The following is a 19,762-nucleotide window of genomic DNA, read 5'->3' as shown; positions in this document are numbered from 1 at the left end:
ACAATTAGCCTACTACATGGGTTTATTTGTTTGTGTATATTAAGGTTCATATAGGCGTGACACTATTTTTCAAAATTTTCCATCATCACGTTAGAGTAAACTAGTTCTTTTATCAGTTCTGGCTTATCAGTAAGTTCTGGTTGTCACTGGAACGAGTTCAGTCGTTCGCAATAAATCTGAATTCCTTTCTATTGATACAGGTTAACTTACATTCAGTCCTTCTGACACCATGGCTGTCAAACGTATGCTCTTTATACTATGTTCCCTGCATGTGGAATGTACAGTGAGTCAGTCTGTTTCGGTCACTGTTGCTACGGACAAGGCAATAGCAACAATAGATGACCATTTTGTTGGAGTGACCTTTGAGTCAACAATGCTGCCAATATCAGCTAATTGGTATGGACTTGATTTCGGGTGAGTGAATTTACACAGTGTCGATATATAGCATTTAGATGACCATTTTGCTGGCGTGAGATTTGATTCCCAAATGGGCCCAAATCAATTAATTGGATAGGGTTAGATTTTAGGAGAGCATACAAGTTCATTTATGTGCTATATATTATAGTTATGTTTACGCTATTTGACATAAATATGTGTGTAATCAATTTTAAATTTCAAATACATATACTCTGTTTTTTGAGTGCATAGTTCTTTGCAAGATTTGTTTCTAGCTCGCCCAAGGTGCAGACGTTGGCAAAAGCATTGTCTCCGTGCTACCTGAGGATAGGCGGAACACCTGGAGACTTCATGACCTTTGACCCAACAGGTCATGGTGGTACAAGTCCTAACGCTACTTACACTGGTATGTTTCTATAGTTGAGGTGTATGTCAAAACAAACAAAATGAATCGTATTGAATTCGTTCATACCGCTCTTTATTTTTTAAAAATCAACTCTTTGAGTTGGCATTCATTTACAATGACTGTGTATTGACTGACTGTATCTACCATTAGAAGCTCGGTGTGAGCACATGGCATATATTTTCGATTTGTATTCAATGTAACGGCAGTCATAACTGCATGATCTTAAATAGGTTCATCGCATTCATTAGCCATCGTACAACCTTCAAGTGTAAAGTGTATCTTTGCCTTTTCAGCCATAAAATGACATGCTTTAAAGAATTGAATAAAAAACAGATTAGGTTCAGTTCAAATTTCTGCACTTGAAGTCTGGACCTGTCTTCCCTTCATGATGAAATCAGCGATCCTCTCTAAAATTGATTTTTTTGAAAGGACTGTAATTATATTACGACGACACCATGTTTGTAAACATTGAAACTAGTTCTTACGTGAACTTTGTACATTAGTATATTTATCAGGGTAACATGTCTTTCCGTTGGCTTTTTCGTGCTGAGAACGTAACACTTGTATGATAAACATGTGTATTTAATGTCTGAGGTGCTATGTGGGACAAGCTTAAAGCCTTTCTGGAGACTGTGTGATGGGACCTGGTGTTTGGCCTCAATGTCCTGAAGCGGAAGGACGGACAACGGGACCCTACAAACGCCCAAGAACTGATGAAGTATAGCCATGACAGGAACTACAAGATACCCGAATTTGAACTCGGAAATGGTAGTGTATATGTCAACGGTTATACAGCATAGACTAGGTGTCTTTCTTTACCATACTATCCATCTTGCTGGCGGTTTCGTCTATGTGTATAAGTAAAAGTTATTGCCTGTCCATGCGCATGTTAAGATACACTTTTCTACAGCACATCTGACAATATAATTGTCCTCTTGGAAGTGCACAGTGGGATCAGGATGGGGCAGGATCATACCTGCTGATACCAAAGAACAAAGACAATTATTAACGACAAACATCTTGAAGAAACACGTTTAGGTCTGCAAATACTTCACATCAAAACACATCCGATAGTGAGCGTGATGTAATAGTTCCAGAGCTAAAACAGCGTATCTTTCCAAGAAAGATCTACCTAAAGTATTTCCTTGTGTTTTTCTCTGTAACTTACAACTGTGTACTTCAGTCTTGGCAAACAACCATGTCCTGGAAGCATTAATCTTCTCTGTTTGTCCTTCAGAACCATCATCTTTCCCTAAACCCTTCACCGACACTATATCTGGAGCACAGCTTGGACGAGACTGTCTCCCGGAATATCTGGTTAGTAGCCGCAAAAGTGTTGTTATGTGAACATATATAAGTGCGAATCACCCCCGCCCCTCCTTACCATAACATAAGAAATAGCTGCTGAAACAGGGTCTGTTAACGATCCTCAGTATATGATGACGATATGTTTATAAATCACTACAGAGCGTACATCTCACACATAGATCAACATCTCCAACTACCTCATTTTATGTTTCTTGTTTAACGCCACACTCAACAATATTCCAGCTTCTTTGGTGGGCTTGTTTCCTTCTTTAATATTCCAGCTATATGCCGTCGGTATGTAAATAATCACTTCTGGACCAGAGATGCAGGTGATTAATGCAGCTGGGGTACGATGACATGTGTCAACCACGTCAGCGAGCCGATCACATTTGTCGCCTCTAACGATACGATTGGGTTGCTGAAGATATATTTTAACCCGGATCTTCATCAGCTATTTCAATAAAACCATCATGTAACTAGGACACAACTGTCACATAGAGTGACTGACTCGATTCTAACGATTCTGATGCCTGGATTGGTGTAATACTTGTTACAGTTTCTTCAAAGGGGATGGAGGCAAAGCAGTTGACAGGATAACCTTTCACCAGTGAGTCTTGAGCTGAACTAGTTATTATTTTCTATTCAGTTACATCAAAATATATGTTCGCTATAAACTATGTTTATTAATCGGTGTAGAGAAGACATTGTGTTGTATACATCCCAGGGAGTTGAGATTGAAAATACGATGTGCCGTTGAAATTGATATCTAATGAACGAGGGAAAAACAAAGCGCCTCTGTCATCAGCCTAGCTGGAACTCGACACTGTGTAGAGATTATAAATAAAATACATTTGTAAATAAATACACAATTTTGCATGAGAAATCATTTGACTGTTGGGGAATAGTCACTTAGATTTTTATTGTTAAACATATCCAAGACCTTTTTTGTATTATGGTGTACATTTTCAGTCAATTGTAATCCGATAAATTCCAAGCATACACACAGAGTTCAATAGTCAAAAAACTACTTGCTAGCTGCCATTGCGGGAAGAGTAAGTGTTTATTGTTTCGAAATGTTTTGTTTTATTCTAAATTTATGTATTTCTTTTCTTTTCATGTGCCTGTAAATCACTATTAATGAAAATTATAGGCGTGTAATGGCTGGCTATACTAAAGATTTAAGGTGAAATGTTGAAAATAGTATGGGATAGTTTATGTGCTGCGCATGCGCTAAAACACAAAATTTGAGGTGCCTCCATATCTGAAATTATTTCAGACACGTTCTTTTATATGATAACCAATTTTGGTACTTTTATCATCAAGGGCATAAAGCTTCGTATGGATACTTGATCTTAGCCGCTCCAATATGTGTAGGTACTACGCCTATAAAGCCTTTGGTACCCCGGACGCCTGTACCGACCCCAGGTTATGGACGGTCTGATAACTGACATCAACATAGCGCGTAACGTCACCAACCTCTCCAACCCCGACACGCCCCTGTGGCTCGGGGAGACATCGTCCTTCTATGGAGGTGGAACTCCTGGTGTGTCAGACAGATATGTAGCAGGCTTTCTGTGAGTATTGGTCGTAGTTTCCAGGTTAACTGTGTTGCAGCTTATAACAATTTATAGTGCACGAGTCACTAGTGGATATGGTTGTTTACAATTGGCATTATCCCAGCAATAAAACGGTGAGGGACACTAGAAATGGGCTTCATGAAAGTTACCCTTCCCGGGTCTGCAGTATGATTAGAGAACTCAATATCCATTTTCTTCAGCTATCCCATGGCGTCGTTTATTGTGCATAAATGTTTTCTTGCAAAACAATGAAATACAGCCGAGCTTATGTGAGGCGGACTGTAAAATAGGCTCATCAGGCAAACCAGAGGTTGACTATAGGAACAGTCATTGCTTGATGTCCCACAATCAGTGTCTGTATTTACCATACACAATCAGTTCCTGTATTTACCATACACAATCAGTGTTTGTATTTACCATACACAATCGGTTCCTGTATTTACCACACACAATCAGTTCCTGTATTTACCACACACAATCACTTCCTGTATTTACCATACACAATCAGTGTCTGTATTTATCATACACAATCAGTGTCTGTATTTACCATACACAATCAGTTCCTGTATTTACCACACACAATCACTTCCTGTATTTACCATACACAATCAGTGTCTGTATTTACCATACACAATCAGTGTCTGTATTTACCACACACAATCCGTTGTTGTATTTACCATACACAATCCGTTCCTGTATTTACCACACACAATCACTTCCTGTATTTACCACACACAATAAGTGTCTCTATTTAACATACACAATCAGTTCCTGCATTTACCACTAACAATCACTTCATGTATTTACCATACATAATGAGTTCCCGTATTTACCACACACAATCACTTTCTGTATTTACGCTACACAATCCGTACAATCCGTACGTAGCGTCTAATACACACACAAAGTCGTAAAGACTTATGACTCAAAAGATAAATTACACTCGGGACAGATAATTCGTCATTCCTCGTTGATCATAAATTATTGTTACATGTCATATAGTGTAGGAGTGTGTACATTGTAGGTTCCTCTGGATAATGAACGATATTTGTTGTAAGGCCTTCCACAATGAAAGAATAAATGGATGAATGAATGAATGAATGAATGAAACTTTACCTCAAACGTAAAAGCAACGTAACCGTATTACTTTCACCAAAAACACTTTGAATAGGAAAACGTAATTGCATTATATCTGTACGCACCTTTCTATGAATGACTTGAATATTTCAGATGGTTAGACAAGCTCGGGATTGCTGCACGTATGGGACTTAAAGGAGTGTTAAGACAATCGTACTTTGGGAAAAACTATTCTCTCATCGAGATGAACACGTTTGAACCTTATCCGGTAGGTACAATAGATATATCCCATTTGTGTACTGAAATGCAACTGTGCACTAGGTGTTTCTATCACAAATGCATAAATGTACACATTGTTATTTAACATAAAGTCTAGTGAATTAATCGTTTGATTTCGTGAAAACGTTCTTGTTTGTGGCCACAAGTACAGTGCATCCTGGTTACATCTTCGTTAATGATGTTCCTACTCTGACTGCATACATGTCATTGGTACAATTTACACTGCACGTGTACAGTTGAGTATGGTCAGTGGTTGATTATTATAAGTAAACTTTCTCCGTTGGCACTTACTAATGCTTCTCACAGTGCAACTGATGTAAACCAGACTACAATGCTGTGACATGTTCTAATGTTTCATTGTGGCACTGTGGTATGTGGAGTACGCTACTGTGTCATTATCTCCTTTGCCATGCTCTTTTGTGGAATCGTACAATCGACACTGCTTTAAGTAGTGTTTTCTGAATATGAATGTTTGCGCCTATTTGCCTGCAGAAGGCATCACTTGTGATGAATCAAATTTACATGACGTATATGTGTGTATGTATGGGTGTATTCAATGTGTAACAATGATCACTTTCCAGGACTATTATCTGACGTTGCTCTACAAGACACTGGTCGGGTACAAGGTGCTGTCTGTACAGACCAACTCAACCGAGAGTTTAAGAGTCTACGCCCACTGTGCCAGACAGGACAGGTACACATTTGCAACGTGTTTTGAGGGATGCTCAATACACAAGAGTGTTTCTTATTTATCAGAACATTTACTTATGGAAAATGAACATTTGTACTGTGGGCACACTTTCATAGCATTATTATTATTCTGATTTGTTCAACTATTTAATGCTTTCTTCCTTCTATTTTCAATGTTTCCACAGCCTGTACAACTACCAGCCAGGTAGTGTTGTAGTCTATATAATCAACGTTAACATCTACACCACCGTCGTCACCTTCCCACAATTCCAAAAGAATATGGATCTCTTCTGGCTGAAACCAGAGTTCATAGATCTAACCTCCAGGCAAGTATATGGACACGGGATATTTACATGTCGTGAGACTAATAAACAGTTGAAAAAAGCACTTTCTCGTAAAAGGCCAAATAAACGCAGTGATAATAACTTTATATATCGTCGAACATTCTTAAAAGTGTCATATGTCATTCGTATGTCAGTAACTATCAGACAAATGAATAACAAATACTATCGTCACTAGGACTATTATTGGTATCGTATTGCAAGAGAAATAAGTGATTGAGTGAGTTTCATTTACGCTGCACTCAGCAATATTCCAGCGGTCTGTAAATAATTGATAATTGAGTCTGGACCAGACAATCCATTGATTAACAGCATTAGCATCGATCTACGCAGTTGGGATACGATGACATGTGTCAACCAAGTCAGTGAACCTGTCCACCCGATCCCGTTAGTCACATCTTACGACAAGCATGTGTTACTGAAGATCAATTCTACCCCGGATCTTCACGAGTCCAGAGAAATAAGAATGGGCGTATGTAATTTTAGGAACGTCACTCTAAATGGCAAACGACTGGATTATGTGAACAATACCATCCCCGACATGCCGCCTCTAAGGCCTTTGGCGGGTTCCTCATGCTACCAGTAAAGTCCTTCGGTTTTGCTGTTTTCCCTGATGCTGATGTTGATATATGTAAGTGATTGTGACTGGTATTTTGTAATACAGAGAGTAAAACAATGTAGCATTACAAATCTTTGTTTTCGTTTTGTTGTTGTAATTGACGTGACGGTGCGGTACCATCTGGACATAGTTCGGTTGTCCTATTTATAGATGTCCGTTTACTTGATTTAATTGCTGCATCAAACGGGGCTCAACGCAAGATCATGGCTGAAAGAAATAGGAATATCAAAGCCTTTATACATCTACTCTGTTACCATCATTATGAAAACATAAAACAACACAGATCCGAGATGTGTTGCAATTAGGATCAAGTTTCACGAACAGTTATAAATCTGTTAAATACGTAGATGCGTTAAAAATAAAACGATGGCAGTGTGGATGGTGACACTTTCAGGATTATATGATTCCAAACTTAAAAAACCCTGGGTGCGGAAAATATGCTCGTACAGCGCCACATTTTGGTCTTACACCACTAGGCCCGTATGAAGAAAATCTTTTTAGGCTTATATAAAATTCAGAGAAATGAAATGCCCCTTGGTTTATACAAAAATATAATTTTCATCACCACTGCACCTTCGTGTCACAAGCTCAGATGGATGAGCCATTCTCCTGATTTTTAACATTTTTGACTGTTGTGAAAGGATATTTTCCAGTTCACTGGACATGCGTTTTATTACATTCTCCTGAAAGATTGTATTTGTAAAAGCAAGGCTTAAGGGAACTTTGAGGCTGAGAATAGAGCTCTTTCATGGATAGCACCCAGTCGGCGCAGCTCCAAGCGGAAACCATCAGAGTCAGAGTTGCTGTTGGAATTAGACCATGGACAAGATCAAGGATTTCCGCTCCAGTGTGGTCTTTGCAGAAACTTGAGTACTAAATATCAGTACCCAATTGACTTGTTCGTGCACCTTATCAGGAATTGGCATCAGTACAATTCTCTGACTGTTACTGGATCCTTAATGGATTTATATTTCACTTTTTCCTATTTCCTGTTCGAATCGGCATACTCATGTAGTACTTCATTCAATCAAAAATAGGTTCCTATACTAACGTATTGCACATTCAAGTCTCTTGGTGCCAAATGGGGTTGCCAAACACTCGTCACAGATTTAAATAGCCCTATTAGTTTTCATGCTGTACAAGCACTTGAAAATGAAACTTGACTCTCATGAACGCTTGGACACAAGTAGTGTCTAAAACATAAATGAGAATCTGCACTTTCACTGGTAGTGTTTTCTACCATCTTTGGTCTAAACCCCTCTGACGAGTTGCTGATTATGGAGAATTACCCAAACATATTACCAACACTACCAAGAGAAACATGTATCATAGCAATATATTCCTAGGCGACAATATTCGACTTCAGCAAAACTTCGGATCAAGACTCTAACAATATATATCTGGGAATTCAGATGACTTCAAAGAATCTGTGTCATGTTTTATCCGAAGAGTGAGTGACTGAGTGTGTGAGTTTAGTTTTATGCCGATTTTAGCAATATTCCAGCAATATCACGGCGCGGGACACCAGAAATGGGCTTCGCACATTGTACCCGTGTTGGGAATCGAACCCGGGGTTTTCGGCGAGACGAGCAAAAGCTTTAACCAATAGGCTACCCCACCGCCCTTTATCCGAAGCGAATGGTGATGATATCCAAACATAACCTGACATAACATGTGTAATGATTGACTTCAGCATGTGTAACGAATCACTATAAATAGTGATGATATAAGGTGTACATGAAATAGTACAGGTGATAAACTGCATTGCAAATTGGGTAACCAACTCCATCGTCCTCTACAATCATCACTTTTATCAAATCTGTCAATGCTGAACTGATAAGAAGATTGTTTTTTTACTTTTGGTTGTAATGTAAACGCGAAACTGAAATGAGAGCTTTATCACTGTTATCACCAATGTGCTGCTTGTCATCACTTGCCCTCAGGACATACTGGGATGCAATTACAACCAGGCACCAGTTATCATATCTGTTAAGTAAACTGCAATGTCATCAGTTCAATGTTTTGTTGTGAGGTACCAGACTAATACCAAACCTGGTGATCTGGTGGAATTGGAGAAATGGTGGAGTCAACGGTAGTTAACATGGACATTGATGGGCATTTCTGACTTTAACTTTTCCATCAACAAGAATGTCAACTACCTATTTATCTTCTCTGGCTTATGAGCAGTGTGTCCTTGACTCGAGGTCAGTGCTCCAGATATAAAGAAAAAGGTCTTTATCTGATTTACTTTACTGCTGACGTGTGCTCGTTATTCTCTGTTCCTTGTATGTGCAATGTACACACAGTCAATCTGTTTCTGTCACTGTTGCCACAGACAAAGACATAGGATTGATAGATGACCGTTTCGTTGGATGACCCTTGATTCATCATTGCTACCACTATCAGCTAATTGGTATGGACTTGATTTCAGGTGAGTGGGCTTACACAATACAGTTATATACGTGTAGCTCTCATTTGCTTGAGGTTAACAATAGAACACATTAATAAGTATTTATATTACTATTTTCCAAGGTAGAAACTTGTGAAGGTTCTGAAAACATACCAGTATTTTAAAACTAGATCACCTAAAGTCCAGACGCTGGCAAAAGCGATGTTTCCGTGCTACCTGAGAATAGGCGGAACAGCTGGAGACTTCCTGACCTTTGACCCAACAGGTCATGGGGGTACAAGTGCAAACTCCACATATACAGGTATAGTTATATATGTCCTGATACGTTTTGTGATTAGCTCTACTCCATGCCATAACGGTGAATAATGTTGGCACTGGTTCATAACTTTATGGAGCATAAAATGACCGTTACAGTTACATTTCGGGGTAACCTCGAGTAATAGCGCTGAGAGCAGTGTTGAGCTTTCAAGTTGTGACATTCAAGTCGTGTTGAAATGCGACTTTGTCTGCTGTGAGGACATATTTCCCGAACTCTAGACACGAACCCTAGACACAAACCCTGGCGACGAAACCTAAAAACCTTCACAATTACGACGAGAGCCACTCACAGTTACTAACAAGCATGTTACATTATGTATGGTGTTTCCAATGGAAGATGTATTTTATCATTGAGGTGCTATTTGGGACAATCTAAATGACTTCGTGAAGACTGTTGGATGGGACTTGGTGTTTGGCCTCAATGTGCTGAAGCAGAAAGACGGACAATGGGACCCTGCAAACGCCATAGAACTGATGAACTACAGCAATTCCAAGAACTACAAGATACCCGCATTTGAACTGGGAAATGGTAGTGTATATTTCTATAGCTCACTGGATAAAAGTAGATAACAGTCGTCTTTGTATTATTAATATTATACATCTTATTCAATTCTTAATATCTGTGTATTATTAAAAGCTATCGCCTGTTTTAATTCATGCATGTTTCAAAGGTAGCTATATTCTATATGAATGCATGCATGTGAATGGCAAAGGTCACATCATAAATTCTGTACCCTATTTTGGTAACTCTCCAGAACCTGCATGGTTTCCCCCGCCCTTCAACAATTCAATATCTGGAGCACAGCTGGGGCGAGATTTTCTCCACCTCAGGGCAATCCTCAAGTCTACGCCTGGGTTTGAATCAACCCTTGTTATTGGACCCGACGTAACAGCCATCATCGGACCGAGGGCAATATTGCTCAAAACGTGAGTGGAAGCGTATATACTATAGCAGGTATCAATGTAAGGGCAACGTCTCATCCAGGGCATTATCATCTATAGAAGCCCGGGGTCTGCCATTAACTGCATTACGAAGGAAGGCAATTGAATAGTTGAGGGTTTCCGCTAATAAAAATGCCATAGAGAGAACCGTTACCGTTATTATTATGTAAATGGATAGACTTTGTAGATAACTCTAAAATGAACTAAACGACAAAAAGCAGCACACATTTAGTGGATAGTTAACCTCACAGCAGAGGGAATTGATATATAGATAGCAACGTCATAGAACAATGGGTCACGTCACAAAAAAGATATATCGTTTGACTTTGGCCTGGGCAGGATAACTCTGCGCAGCGGCCATCTTGTTGCTGAATTTCAGTTTTCAGCTAGGAACGTCTTTCAGGACAATATTGTAGCTGATAGTGCAACAATATTGATATGATAAGAATGATTTATTGCAGCAATGTCCTTTACTGACTCAACAATGTGTCAACAAAATGCATTTTCCTCCCTGTACCAATGCTCTCAGTAGGGATGAACCAGTATAAAAAGGATAATAATAAGTGCATTTATATAGCGCATCATTTACTAGTAAATGCTCTGTGCTCTTAAGATGGAAATTGACACTTGAAAAGATATGTCTTAAAAGATGTTTGTGACGCACTGGTTTTTAGTTCAAGTGATAGCGCAGTGCACTTCAAAAGTTGCTTTTGATGTTTGGCACTGTCACTAGCATTTGTTTTTGTGATCTCAGTGAGGGTGAGGGCTGATACAGATGCAGTAACCCTGCGAGGTAGTCAGGGGCCATTCAGTTGAGACAATTGTACGTGATTACAATAGTTTTGTAGTCAATTCATGCGGTGATTGGTAGCCAGCGTAAATCTTTTAGTATTGGAGTACTGACTGACTGACTGACTGAGTTTAGTTTTAAGCCGCTTTTAGCAACATTCCAGCAATATCACGGCGGGGGACACCAGAAATGGGCTTAACACATTGTGCCCATGTGGGGAATCGAACCCGGGTCTTCGGCGTGACGAGTCAACGCTTTAACCACTAGGCTACCCCTCCGCCCCAGTATTGGAGTAATGTGATCGAAGACTGGAGATCTGCTTGTCCATATTTAGATTTTCATCGAGAATAACCCCTAGATTCTTGACCTTCGGGGTTGGGGCTATGGCAGTATTGCCTATTTGGAATGATGGCTCGTCAAGTTTGGAAAGTTTTGTTCTTGATCTAACAAGCATGAATTCTGTTTTACTTTCATAAATTTTCAATAGGTTTTAGTCATCCATGTCTGAATGTCATTGCAGGAATCAGAAAGAGAGTTCAAAGATGACTGGGCTTCCGTGGTAGGGAATGAGGAATAGATTGTTTGTTTTACCGGATGCTGTCTAGACAGGATGTCACCTTTGCTCAGATGTCTGCGCCTGATCCTTCATCCTGCCTGATATGTCCTCACCTTTCTGAAAGATTTCAGAATTAGAAAAAAAACCTTAGGCGTCATGAACTCGCCCAGGCCATCCAATGTTAATATCTCTGAAGACATATTTGTGATCACAGACGGCCTGGAGAATGATGAAGTACCAGACCTTACGGTTGAGATAATCACCATGAGCTTCCTGTTGTGCAATGATCGGAATGTGACATCCATCTATGGATCCTGTACAGTTTGGAAAAGACCGTTTGCGCTCAAATGATAGTATCAGCTCTTTCAGATCTTCATTTATGGGAAAAGTTACATATTCCGGAAGCAAAACATCACATATTGTCTGACAAACTTCATGAATGCATTTACAAAAAGTGGACTTCCCAACACCAAACAAATTCCCACAGTTCTGTTTTCTGAAGTTGAAGCCATCCAGTATATTGCGATTGCAACTTTCATTCATGCATCCAAAGGATGGCGAACAGCTTATTCACTAGCTTTTAAGTAATCCTGCAGTTGTGCGCAGATAAGATCGAAAACCCATTTGTACATTATCGTGAATTATCGTACCAGACTTTGTCGTCATTTGATCTATTCATGTGGTTCCACCAATCAGACTGTCGTTCTTTCTTCCAGGGAGAGGTTTATCTTGTGACACCTATTGCAAGAGCAGCCATAAGAGAACATCATTCTATGTTGAAGTTCAGAGAACAAATGAGACAATTTAATACATTTATTATTCGCACATTCAAGTTTACTCACTCTACATAAATTCAATGTGAACGCAAAGTTAATTTACTTTTACACACGTAAGTATATTTGCACATGTGCAAATGTACTTACATGAGTAAATGTGCATGTGAATAGTGCGTTAACGTGTCTGAAGATGAAAGACTAAGGATTAGCTAAAATGCATCTTGGCGATGTGCCCATGTGTATCTCACAGGCATGTAACGAATCTTATGCTTATTAAGGTTCCAGGTAAGGTAAAAGCATAACCATAGTCGAGGCAGCTGTCGTAAAATTGTCATATTGTTCGAAGGATCTTTAAACCATACATATGCGTGGTCATAACTAACATTACTGTCGATGAAATACTGTTTGACGTCACTTTTTTGTCGGTCCTTGAATATATATTAATGTAATTAACATATTTCTTGACTTACCACCAGTCCATGCCTCAAACAATGACAGCATTTATAGTACACTTGAACATATTGGATTGTTATATGTATACTGTGACACGTATTTGAAGAATAAAACATTTTATAACACGCGTCAATTTCAAGGACTACTGGCTGACGTTGCTCTACAAGAGACTGGTCGGGTTCAAGGTCTTATCTGTGCAGACCAACTCAACCAACAGTTTCAGAGTCTACGCCCACTGTGCAAAACAGGAAAAGTATGTTGAAATGTGTCACAATGGGCACAGGAGATACTTAGTGACGATGATTTCATCACTCAGAATAAAAAATATTCTACTGAGAGCCGTGGATGGAACAGGCAAAGTTAGACACACAATCTGACTGCACGCGGTACGCAGTGTTACGCGACTTAGGATTCAGGTGTAATTTCGGATCTAAAACATTTAGCGTTAGGAAATTTCTCTATGTTCGGATCCCATGTATAATTCGGATGTGTAACGTTTCAGGGTTGTCAAATCTTGGCGAACTATCTAAAGTGGAGGTAAAAATCAGACTATTAGTCTCGTCTTAAGAAAGCGCATAATATTCGTTGAACAATGTTTGGATCCGAAATTAAACAAAACGCTGTACTGCACAAAATGACACAACCACTGTGTGATGACAAGCTCCTCTGTCAATTCTGTTTTTAACCATTCTGGGTTCTGAATTTAGAAACAGATAACAGATAACTGCGACAGTTTCTAAGAGTTATACATTAATAGATCTGATTTCACTCTGTCACTGACAGCCATTTGGATTTTCTAATGAACAATTAATATATTAGCGTCAACCTCTTCCTGCCCAATCAGCAAGATTATCGCCGAATCTCACATTCCATTAGAAGATGGAATGGATTGTCTTACTTTGTTAAGCCTAACGTTAAAGTCGAAACATTCCTCAGTATTTTTTTATCGATGACGCATTCTCATAGCCGCTCTGGTTTAAACATTCTGTAATGTTTTCATGTTTTTAACGAGCAGCAGCATGTAAATGAGCTGTATAGACCATGTCATGATCTCCTTCACATAGGTGTAATGATGTTGCCGCTAGTCCTTGCTTCGTTTATGAGTAGTCTATTTTTACATATAAATGAGAACCAGGCATGTTGATGGGTCATATTTTAACCGCCGACGTCTTCAGAATGAATATCTGCATTAAAATTGATATGTCCACGATGTATTGTTTCAGTCTCTACAGATATAAACCAGGCAGCGTTGTAGCTTATATCGTCAACGTCAACAACTTCACCACCGCCGTCACCTTCCCTCAGTTCAAAACTAATATGGATGTCTTCTGGCTTCAACCAGCGTTTCCAGATCTTACTTCTAGGTGAGTATATGGACCCGTGATAATTGCTTATACATGTGTTTAGAGTGAGTGAGTGAGTTTAGTCTTACGCCGCACTCAGCAATATTCCAGCTATATTGGGGCGTCTGTAAATAATCGAGTCTGGACCAGACAATCCAAGGATCAACAGCATGAGCATCGATCTACGCAATTGGGAACCGATGATATGTGTCAACCAAGTCAGCGAGCCTGATCACCCGATCCCGTTAGTCGCCTCTTACGACAAGCATGGGCTACTGAAGGCCAATATTCTAACCCGGATCTTCACGGGTCACGTGTGTTTAGAACAGAAGATGCTTTATATTTTCGCGAGCATCTGTATAACATTCAGTGATCCATTCATACAAATTCACTAAATTTTCCTTTACACTCAGTACAATATGTATCATTATTCACAGGAGTTGCCATTTAATGTTTTTGTCATAAATAATCTAATCACAACACATGTATATAGCACACTATATAAAGTCCAATGTACAAAGTTCAACATTATAAACAGTGATTCGTGCTGTTACACACATAGTGATTAGCACTTATTGAACAACTCTGTGTGTGTGTGTGTGTGTGTGTGTGTGTGTGTGTGTGTGTGTGTGTGTGTGTTTATTAACACAGCGGCGGACTGTAATAATCGAGTCTGAACCAGACAATCCAGTCTTTAGCAAAGTAAGCATCGATCTACGCAACTGGGATATGATGACACCTGTCAACCAAGACAGCGAGCCTGAACTGAACAACTGCATACCTGATAGGCAGGATGTGATTTGATCCGGAATTCAAGAAGGATAAGACACTAACTTTGTAATTTCAGGAATGTGACTCTTAATGGTAAACGACTGGATTATGTGAACGACACCATCCCCGAAATGCCCCCTGAGCGAGCGTATGGTGGGAGCCTCCAGCTACCAGCCACAACCTTCGGATTCGTTGTGTTCCCTGATGCTGGTGTGGGCATCTGCAAGTGATGCTGACTTGTATTTGTTGTAATGTGTAGCAAACTAAAACAAAGTTCTATGACCAGGTTTCCTTTCTTTTTTTATTGTATTCTGTAACCAAACGCAAAGGAGAAAAGCGTACACTGGTAATATTACACGAGTACGTTTGAGTTAAATATGGCAAATACCAACAAATACCTGACAGGGTGAACACTTATGGATGTCAACTTCTGTTATGTGAGGGACACGAATCGGAATATATTCTTACTCCTTCATCAGGTGAAGTACTGTGAGTCGTGTCACTCATACTAAAGAAGTTGACAACTATAAATGTCCACCGTTTATGTGTATAACTTCTAATTGATATTCAAAGACAAATACGTATTTTAACTTGCTAAACGAGGAGGTATCACCAAGTGCCAATTATCACCAAGAAGTTACTGAGCAATCAGGATATAATTGTGACTGTAACATCAGTTGATCCTTAACTAGTTAATGGACAAGGAATTATCTACTTCACTATATTCAGTCTTGTGCTATTTGATCCTACACACCACTACCCCCAAGTATGGAGAAGATTGAGGTGCACAGGGTAATTAACTTCTTGCTCTTGAAGGGATGCACTGCACGACAAATTCAGGATGAGATGAAATCTGTTTATGGTGATGATAGCCCATCCTATGACACTGTTGTGAGATGGAAAAGGAATTTCCAAACCGGTCACATGTCCTTCACTGAGCCAAGAAGTGGACGCCCCTCACTGACTGATGACATGGACACCGTGAACAAAGTCGAGGCGCTGAGTCAGGAAAATCGCCGTGTAACAATACAAATGGCTATGCATGAGACCGACTTGAGCTATGGCAGTGCATGGAACATCATTCATAACCAACTGCACATGTTCAAAGTGTCAGTACGCTGGGTTCCCGCTTACTGACGCCTCTTCAAAGACAGACTCAACGGAACATGTCACGACAGGCATTGGAGCTTGAGAAGGGTGAAAAGGATTTCTTCAGACGTCTTTATTGTTGGGTCTATTTGTATGATCCTCTGTCAGAATTGTTTTTTTTTCTGACGACAAATAACCCAGTTGTAGCATACAACAATCGGTACAGTTATAGTGCATCACACATGGGGTGAGAACATATTAGAGGTTGAGCAGCGCGCTACGTTATAGGGATTCCCCTAAATACCTGTGTATTATGTCATCACTATTTGCTGACCTGTCATCTTACAAGTTCCTCTGTCGCCTACTTCCACGGTCTTAGTAAATTTAGGCCCAATGGTATTCGTTCCACTGCCATACTAAGTCTAACAAACCCTAGTAGAAGGTCTCGTCAGCTAACCTTTGAACGACCTATTACCGTCGAACCAACCGCAAGACGGCCGAACGGATTTAACCAGTCAGACAACGGCTACCATTTTAGGGTTCAGCTAGACTTACAAAATATTTTTTGGTTTTTCTCTTCCCCGGTCGCTGTCACTGATCTCTCAACAAACGGAAATCCGCATAAAACACAGATATCTGACCTGCAGTATACACGCTTGGGGCATTTCTGATGATATTTTATTATTAGCGTAAATTTCCGCAAGGTGATAGGCCTATCCTGGAATATTGGCAAAAAAGCTATTTTCAGCGACTGTTTACTCACTATTGTGAATAATGGCGCCCTTCATGTGTATCACTCAGAAGAGATCGTGCGGAATATAGCATTCGGAATCGTTCGAGTACAAACGTTTTCCAGGTAAAAGTTCAAACGGTATGTTCGAATGTTAACTTTCGAGATTTGGCAAGCTGCGTTTTGATTGGTCAAAGGAAAAGGTTAGATGACGCGACCTTCTATTAAGGTTTGTTAGACTCAGTAATGTAGTGTAACGACAATACTGAGCCTAAGTTTACTTAGACTCTGTGATATTGGGATCTGATCGCAGTTCATTGTCATTATTTCTATATGTTGTCAGCATCAGTGGTTAAGATCGGCATCATTTCGGGTTAACCTCCCACATTAAGCTGTGAATTCACTGGGATATTGTTGAAAGCGGTGTCAAACCAGCTCGCTCACTCACACACATGATATGTGTATTCACAGTAGATTCAAATCTATGACCCAGGCCACTACGACTTCATGATTGTAAATTACGATACTCATACAACAATCTAACAGACTGATCTGGAAACAAAACCTACGCTTGTGAAAATCAAAACTAGCGGTATACCCTCACCTGAGATGGTTTTGTTCTAAACCCTAACCATAGAATATAGCTGTCGATGGTCACCCCAACAAACATCTCGTCAACCTGATGCACAACGATTTCAGTAGATATCATCACATGAACCTGATGCTGCTGTGATGTGGTGAACGCTGGTATCCATAGCAACATCAGGAACCAAATCGGACTATAGGCATGTACCATAACAGGAGGCTGTCGTGCTGACTCTCTGGGACTCTCTAGGACTGGCTGTGTGTGGCGTGCATAGACAATAAACTTGACATAAACGTAGAAAAAATCTCATTTCTTGTCTTATCTATCTATATATAGGTCCAGATCGTTGGCTCCAAGACGACTGCTTGACATGCTGCTGGGAGCAAACATGGGAAAATGATATTGTCATCTATAAGATTTCATGATGTTATACACCTCGACATATGTTTGTTTGCTTGGCCGTGAATTATTTTGGGGTTACAGGCAGTCACTTTAATTCATGGTTTGCCGTATAAAACAGCTACTGAATATAATAGTAGAAAGAAAAATTCAAATCATACTACCATTACAATGATAACAAGTTTCATGGGTAAACGTGATGCTCGTTTACATCAAAACAAGCCTCAACGCAGTATTTCAATTTATGTGGCTCGTTCAAATTAAACACTGAAAAGACAAAACTTATATGGATAGATTCAAAGAAAAGATCACAAATGAAACTATGTCAAAAATGGATTATTAAAACAAGAAACCTTTAAACTTTCAAATTTTCTTTGGATTTAAATGAAATGATCGACATGAATTATGAAAGCAAACTTAGACAATATGAAACATTAACGGCAATATGCTCAGCTCGTAACTTAACTCCAATAGGTAAAGCACCATTCTTAAATCACTGATACTTCCAAAACTCAATCATCTGTTTCCTTTTACGTCCAAACCGACCGGACGTTGTTAATGAAGAATTTCAAAGGAAATGTTTAACTTTATATGAAGTAATAAACCTGTCTAAATGAAACGATCTCAAATCATTTGTGATAAAGCAGATGGGAGAATAATATGATACCCCAAATAAAAGAGATTATATACTCTCAGAAAATAGCTGTGCCAAGATGCACCTTCACTACCAACGTTAAGGAATGGAAACATTTGTTCTTTTAAAGCCTCCTTTGTGTAAAAAACCATAGTGTGTATGAAATCATGAGTAAAACGACAAAACGCATGTCTCCGATTTACAAAGATCTAATACAAGGTTGATGGAGGTTGTTTATAGAAGGTTTGAACAAAACTACTTTACCTGATATTATGCCTCGATCAGTTTAATGATAATATACAAGTGGGATATAAAACAATCTTTATACAAAAAATGTACAAAATAGGCATGATATACATAAACGATTTTATTGACGAAAAGGAAATCTTATTCCTATAGAGACTTTGTGTTTAAACTCCATTGTCATAAACTACTTAGATTATTTAGACATAATACAATATTGTAAGGAAACAATATATAGTAAAAAATGAGCAAAATTCCCATGTACCCAAATCTCCATACTACCTTTTCACATTTCTCATTTATTGAAAACCCAGAAAGGTGCACAGTATTTCTACAAAATATTGATACAAAAGCGTCAGTGTAAACTCAAAATTTCACGAAATGGGAACATGTATTATTCCATGATATTAACGAAAGAGAACGCACAAGCTATATTGTATTAGTGTCTCAATGCAAAGATTCTACCAAGAGTCAGTGGTCCCAGTATCAGATTTTACATCAAATCTTATAAATTCTCGCCATTAAATATGGGATGCGTTAGATGAGATTTATGCAGATATTGTTCTACAGAAGAGAAATCTATGTTCCTCTTTGTTCTGAGAATGCCATTAAGCAAAGGGTCATTCAGTGGTTAAATATTGTGTAGTCCTTTTACTTATCCTTTGCTGGTCAGTTTGATGCAATACAATGGTTTATGATCAAAATACTTTACAAGTGTTATGAGAGTGTGTTTTTGTAATTTGTAATATCATTGATTAGGTTATAGTTATTATGGGTCACAATGTTTACAGTTTTGAGTGTAAGTTTCGGCTCCACATCTCGCATCATATATGTTCAATGGCAATAGTATTTTTAGCGGTACGCCTTTTGATAGCGCTCCAGAGCTACCTCCCTGGGCAATCTTGTGTATTTACGGCTTTCATCATGCTGTGAGTTTTCACACCGTTTCGACGGATTTCTATAAGTTCTGATTGGATAATGATGCTGCCTGAGCTTTGCTAGAATGCTAGAATGAGTTAATATTTTATA

At 39.1% G+C, this 19,762-nt stretch overlaps 2 protein-coding genes across 2 annotated transcripts; both read left to right on the top strand.

Moving 5' to 3' along the window:
* The first annotated feature begins 229 nt into the window (after window positions 1-229).
* On the top strand, window positions 230-15,282 carry LOC124273970 (heparanase-like). The gene is made up of 9 exons (XM_046709309.1): window positions 230-414; window positions 672-802; window positions 1,439-1,570; window positions 2,040-2,119; window positions 3,536-3,684; window positions 4,918-5,032; window positions 13,079-13,191; window positions 14,162-14,302; window positions 15,129-15,282. The coding sequence occupies exons 1-9, from the start codon at window positions 230-232 to the stop codon at window positions 15,280-15,282; spliced, it is 1,200 nt and encodes a 399-aa protein (XP_046565265.1).
* Window positions 15,283-15,820: 538 nt separating this feature from the next.
* Window positions 15,821-16,189, top strand: LOC124273967 (protein GVQW3-like). Its single transcript, XM_046709306.1, has one exon. It carries the CDS (start codon window positions 15,821-15,823, stop codon window positions 16,187-16,189), a length of 369 nt encoding a protein of 122 aa, XP_046565262.1.
* The last annotated feature ends 3,573 nt before the right edge of the window (window positions 16,190-19,762 follow it).

Source organism: Haliotis rubra, unplaced genomic scaffold, assembly GCF_003918875.1.
Source record: "Haliotis rubra isolate DU_JTF1 unplaced genomic scaffold, ASM391887v1 Scf1862, whole genome shotgun sequence".
In the NCBI taxonomy this organism is placed as follows: Eukaryota; Metazoa; Mollusca; class Gastropoda; order Lepetellida; family Haliotidae; genus Haliotis; species Haliotis rubra.
The sequence above is the reverse complement of the archived record's forward strand: the minus strand, read 5'-3'. Positions and strand labels throughout refer to the sequence as shown.

Excerpts from the sequence above, each read along its gene's own strand:
- LOC124273970 (XM_046709309.1), top strand. The coding sequence starts at position 230 with ATGGCTGTCAAACGTATGCTCTTTATACTATGTTCCCTGCATGTGGAA. Across the intron at positions 803-1,438 it reads TCCTAACGCTACTTACACTG|GATGGGACCTGGTGTTTGGC; the intron begins GTATGTTTCTAT and ends TGGAGACTGTGT. Across the intron at positions 13,192-14,161 it reads CACTGTGCAAAACAGGAAAA|TCTCTACAGATATAAACCAG; the intron begins GTATGTTGAAAT and ends GTATTGTTTCAG.
- LOC124273967 (XM_046709306.1), top strand. The coding sequence starts at position 15,821 with ATGGAGAAGATTGAGGTGCACAGGGTAATTAACTTCTTGCTCTTGAAG.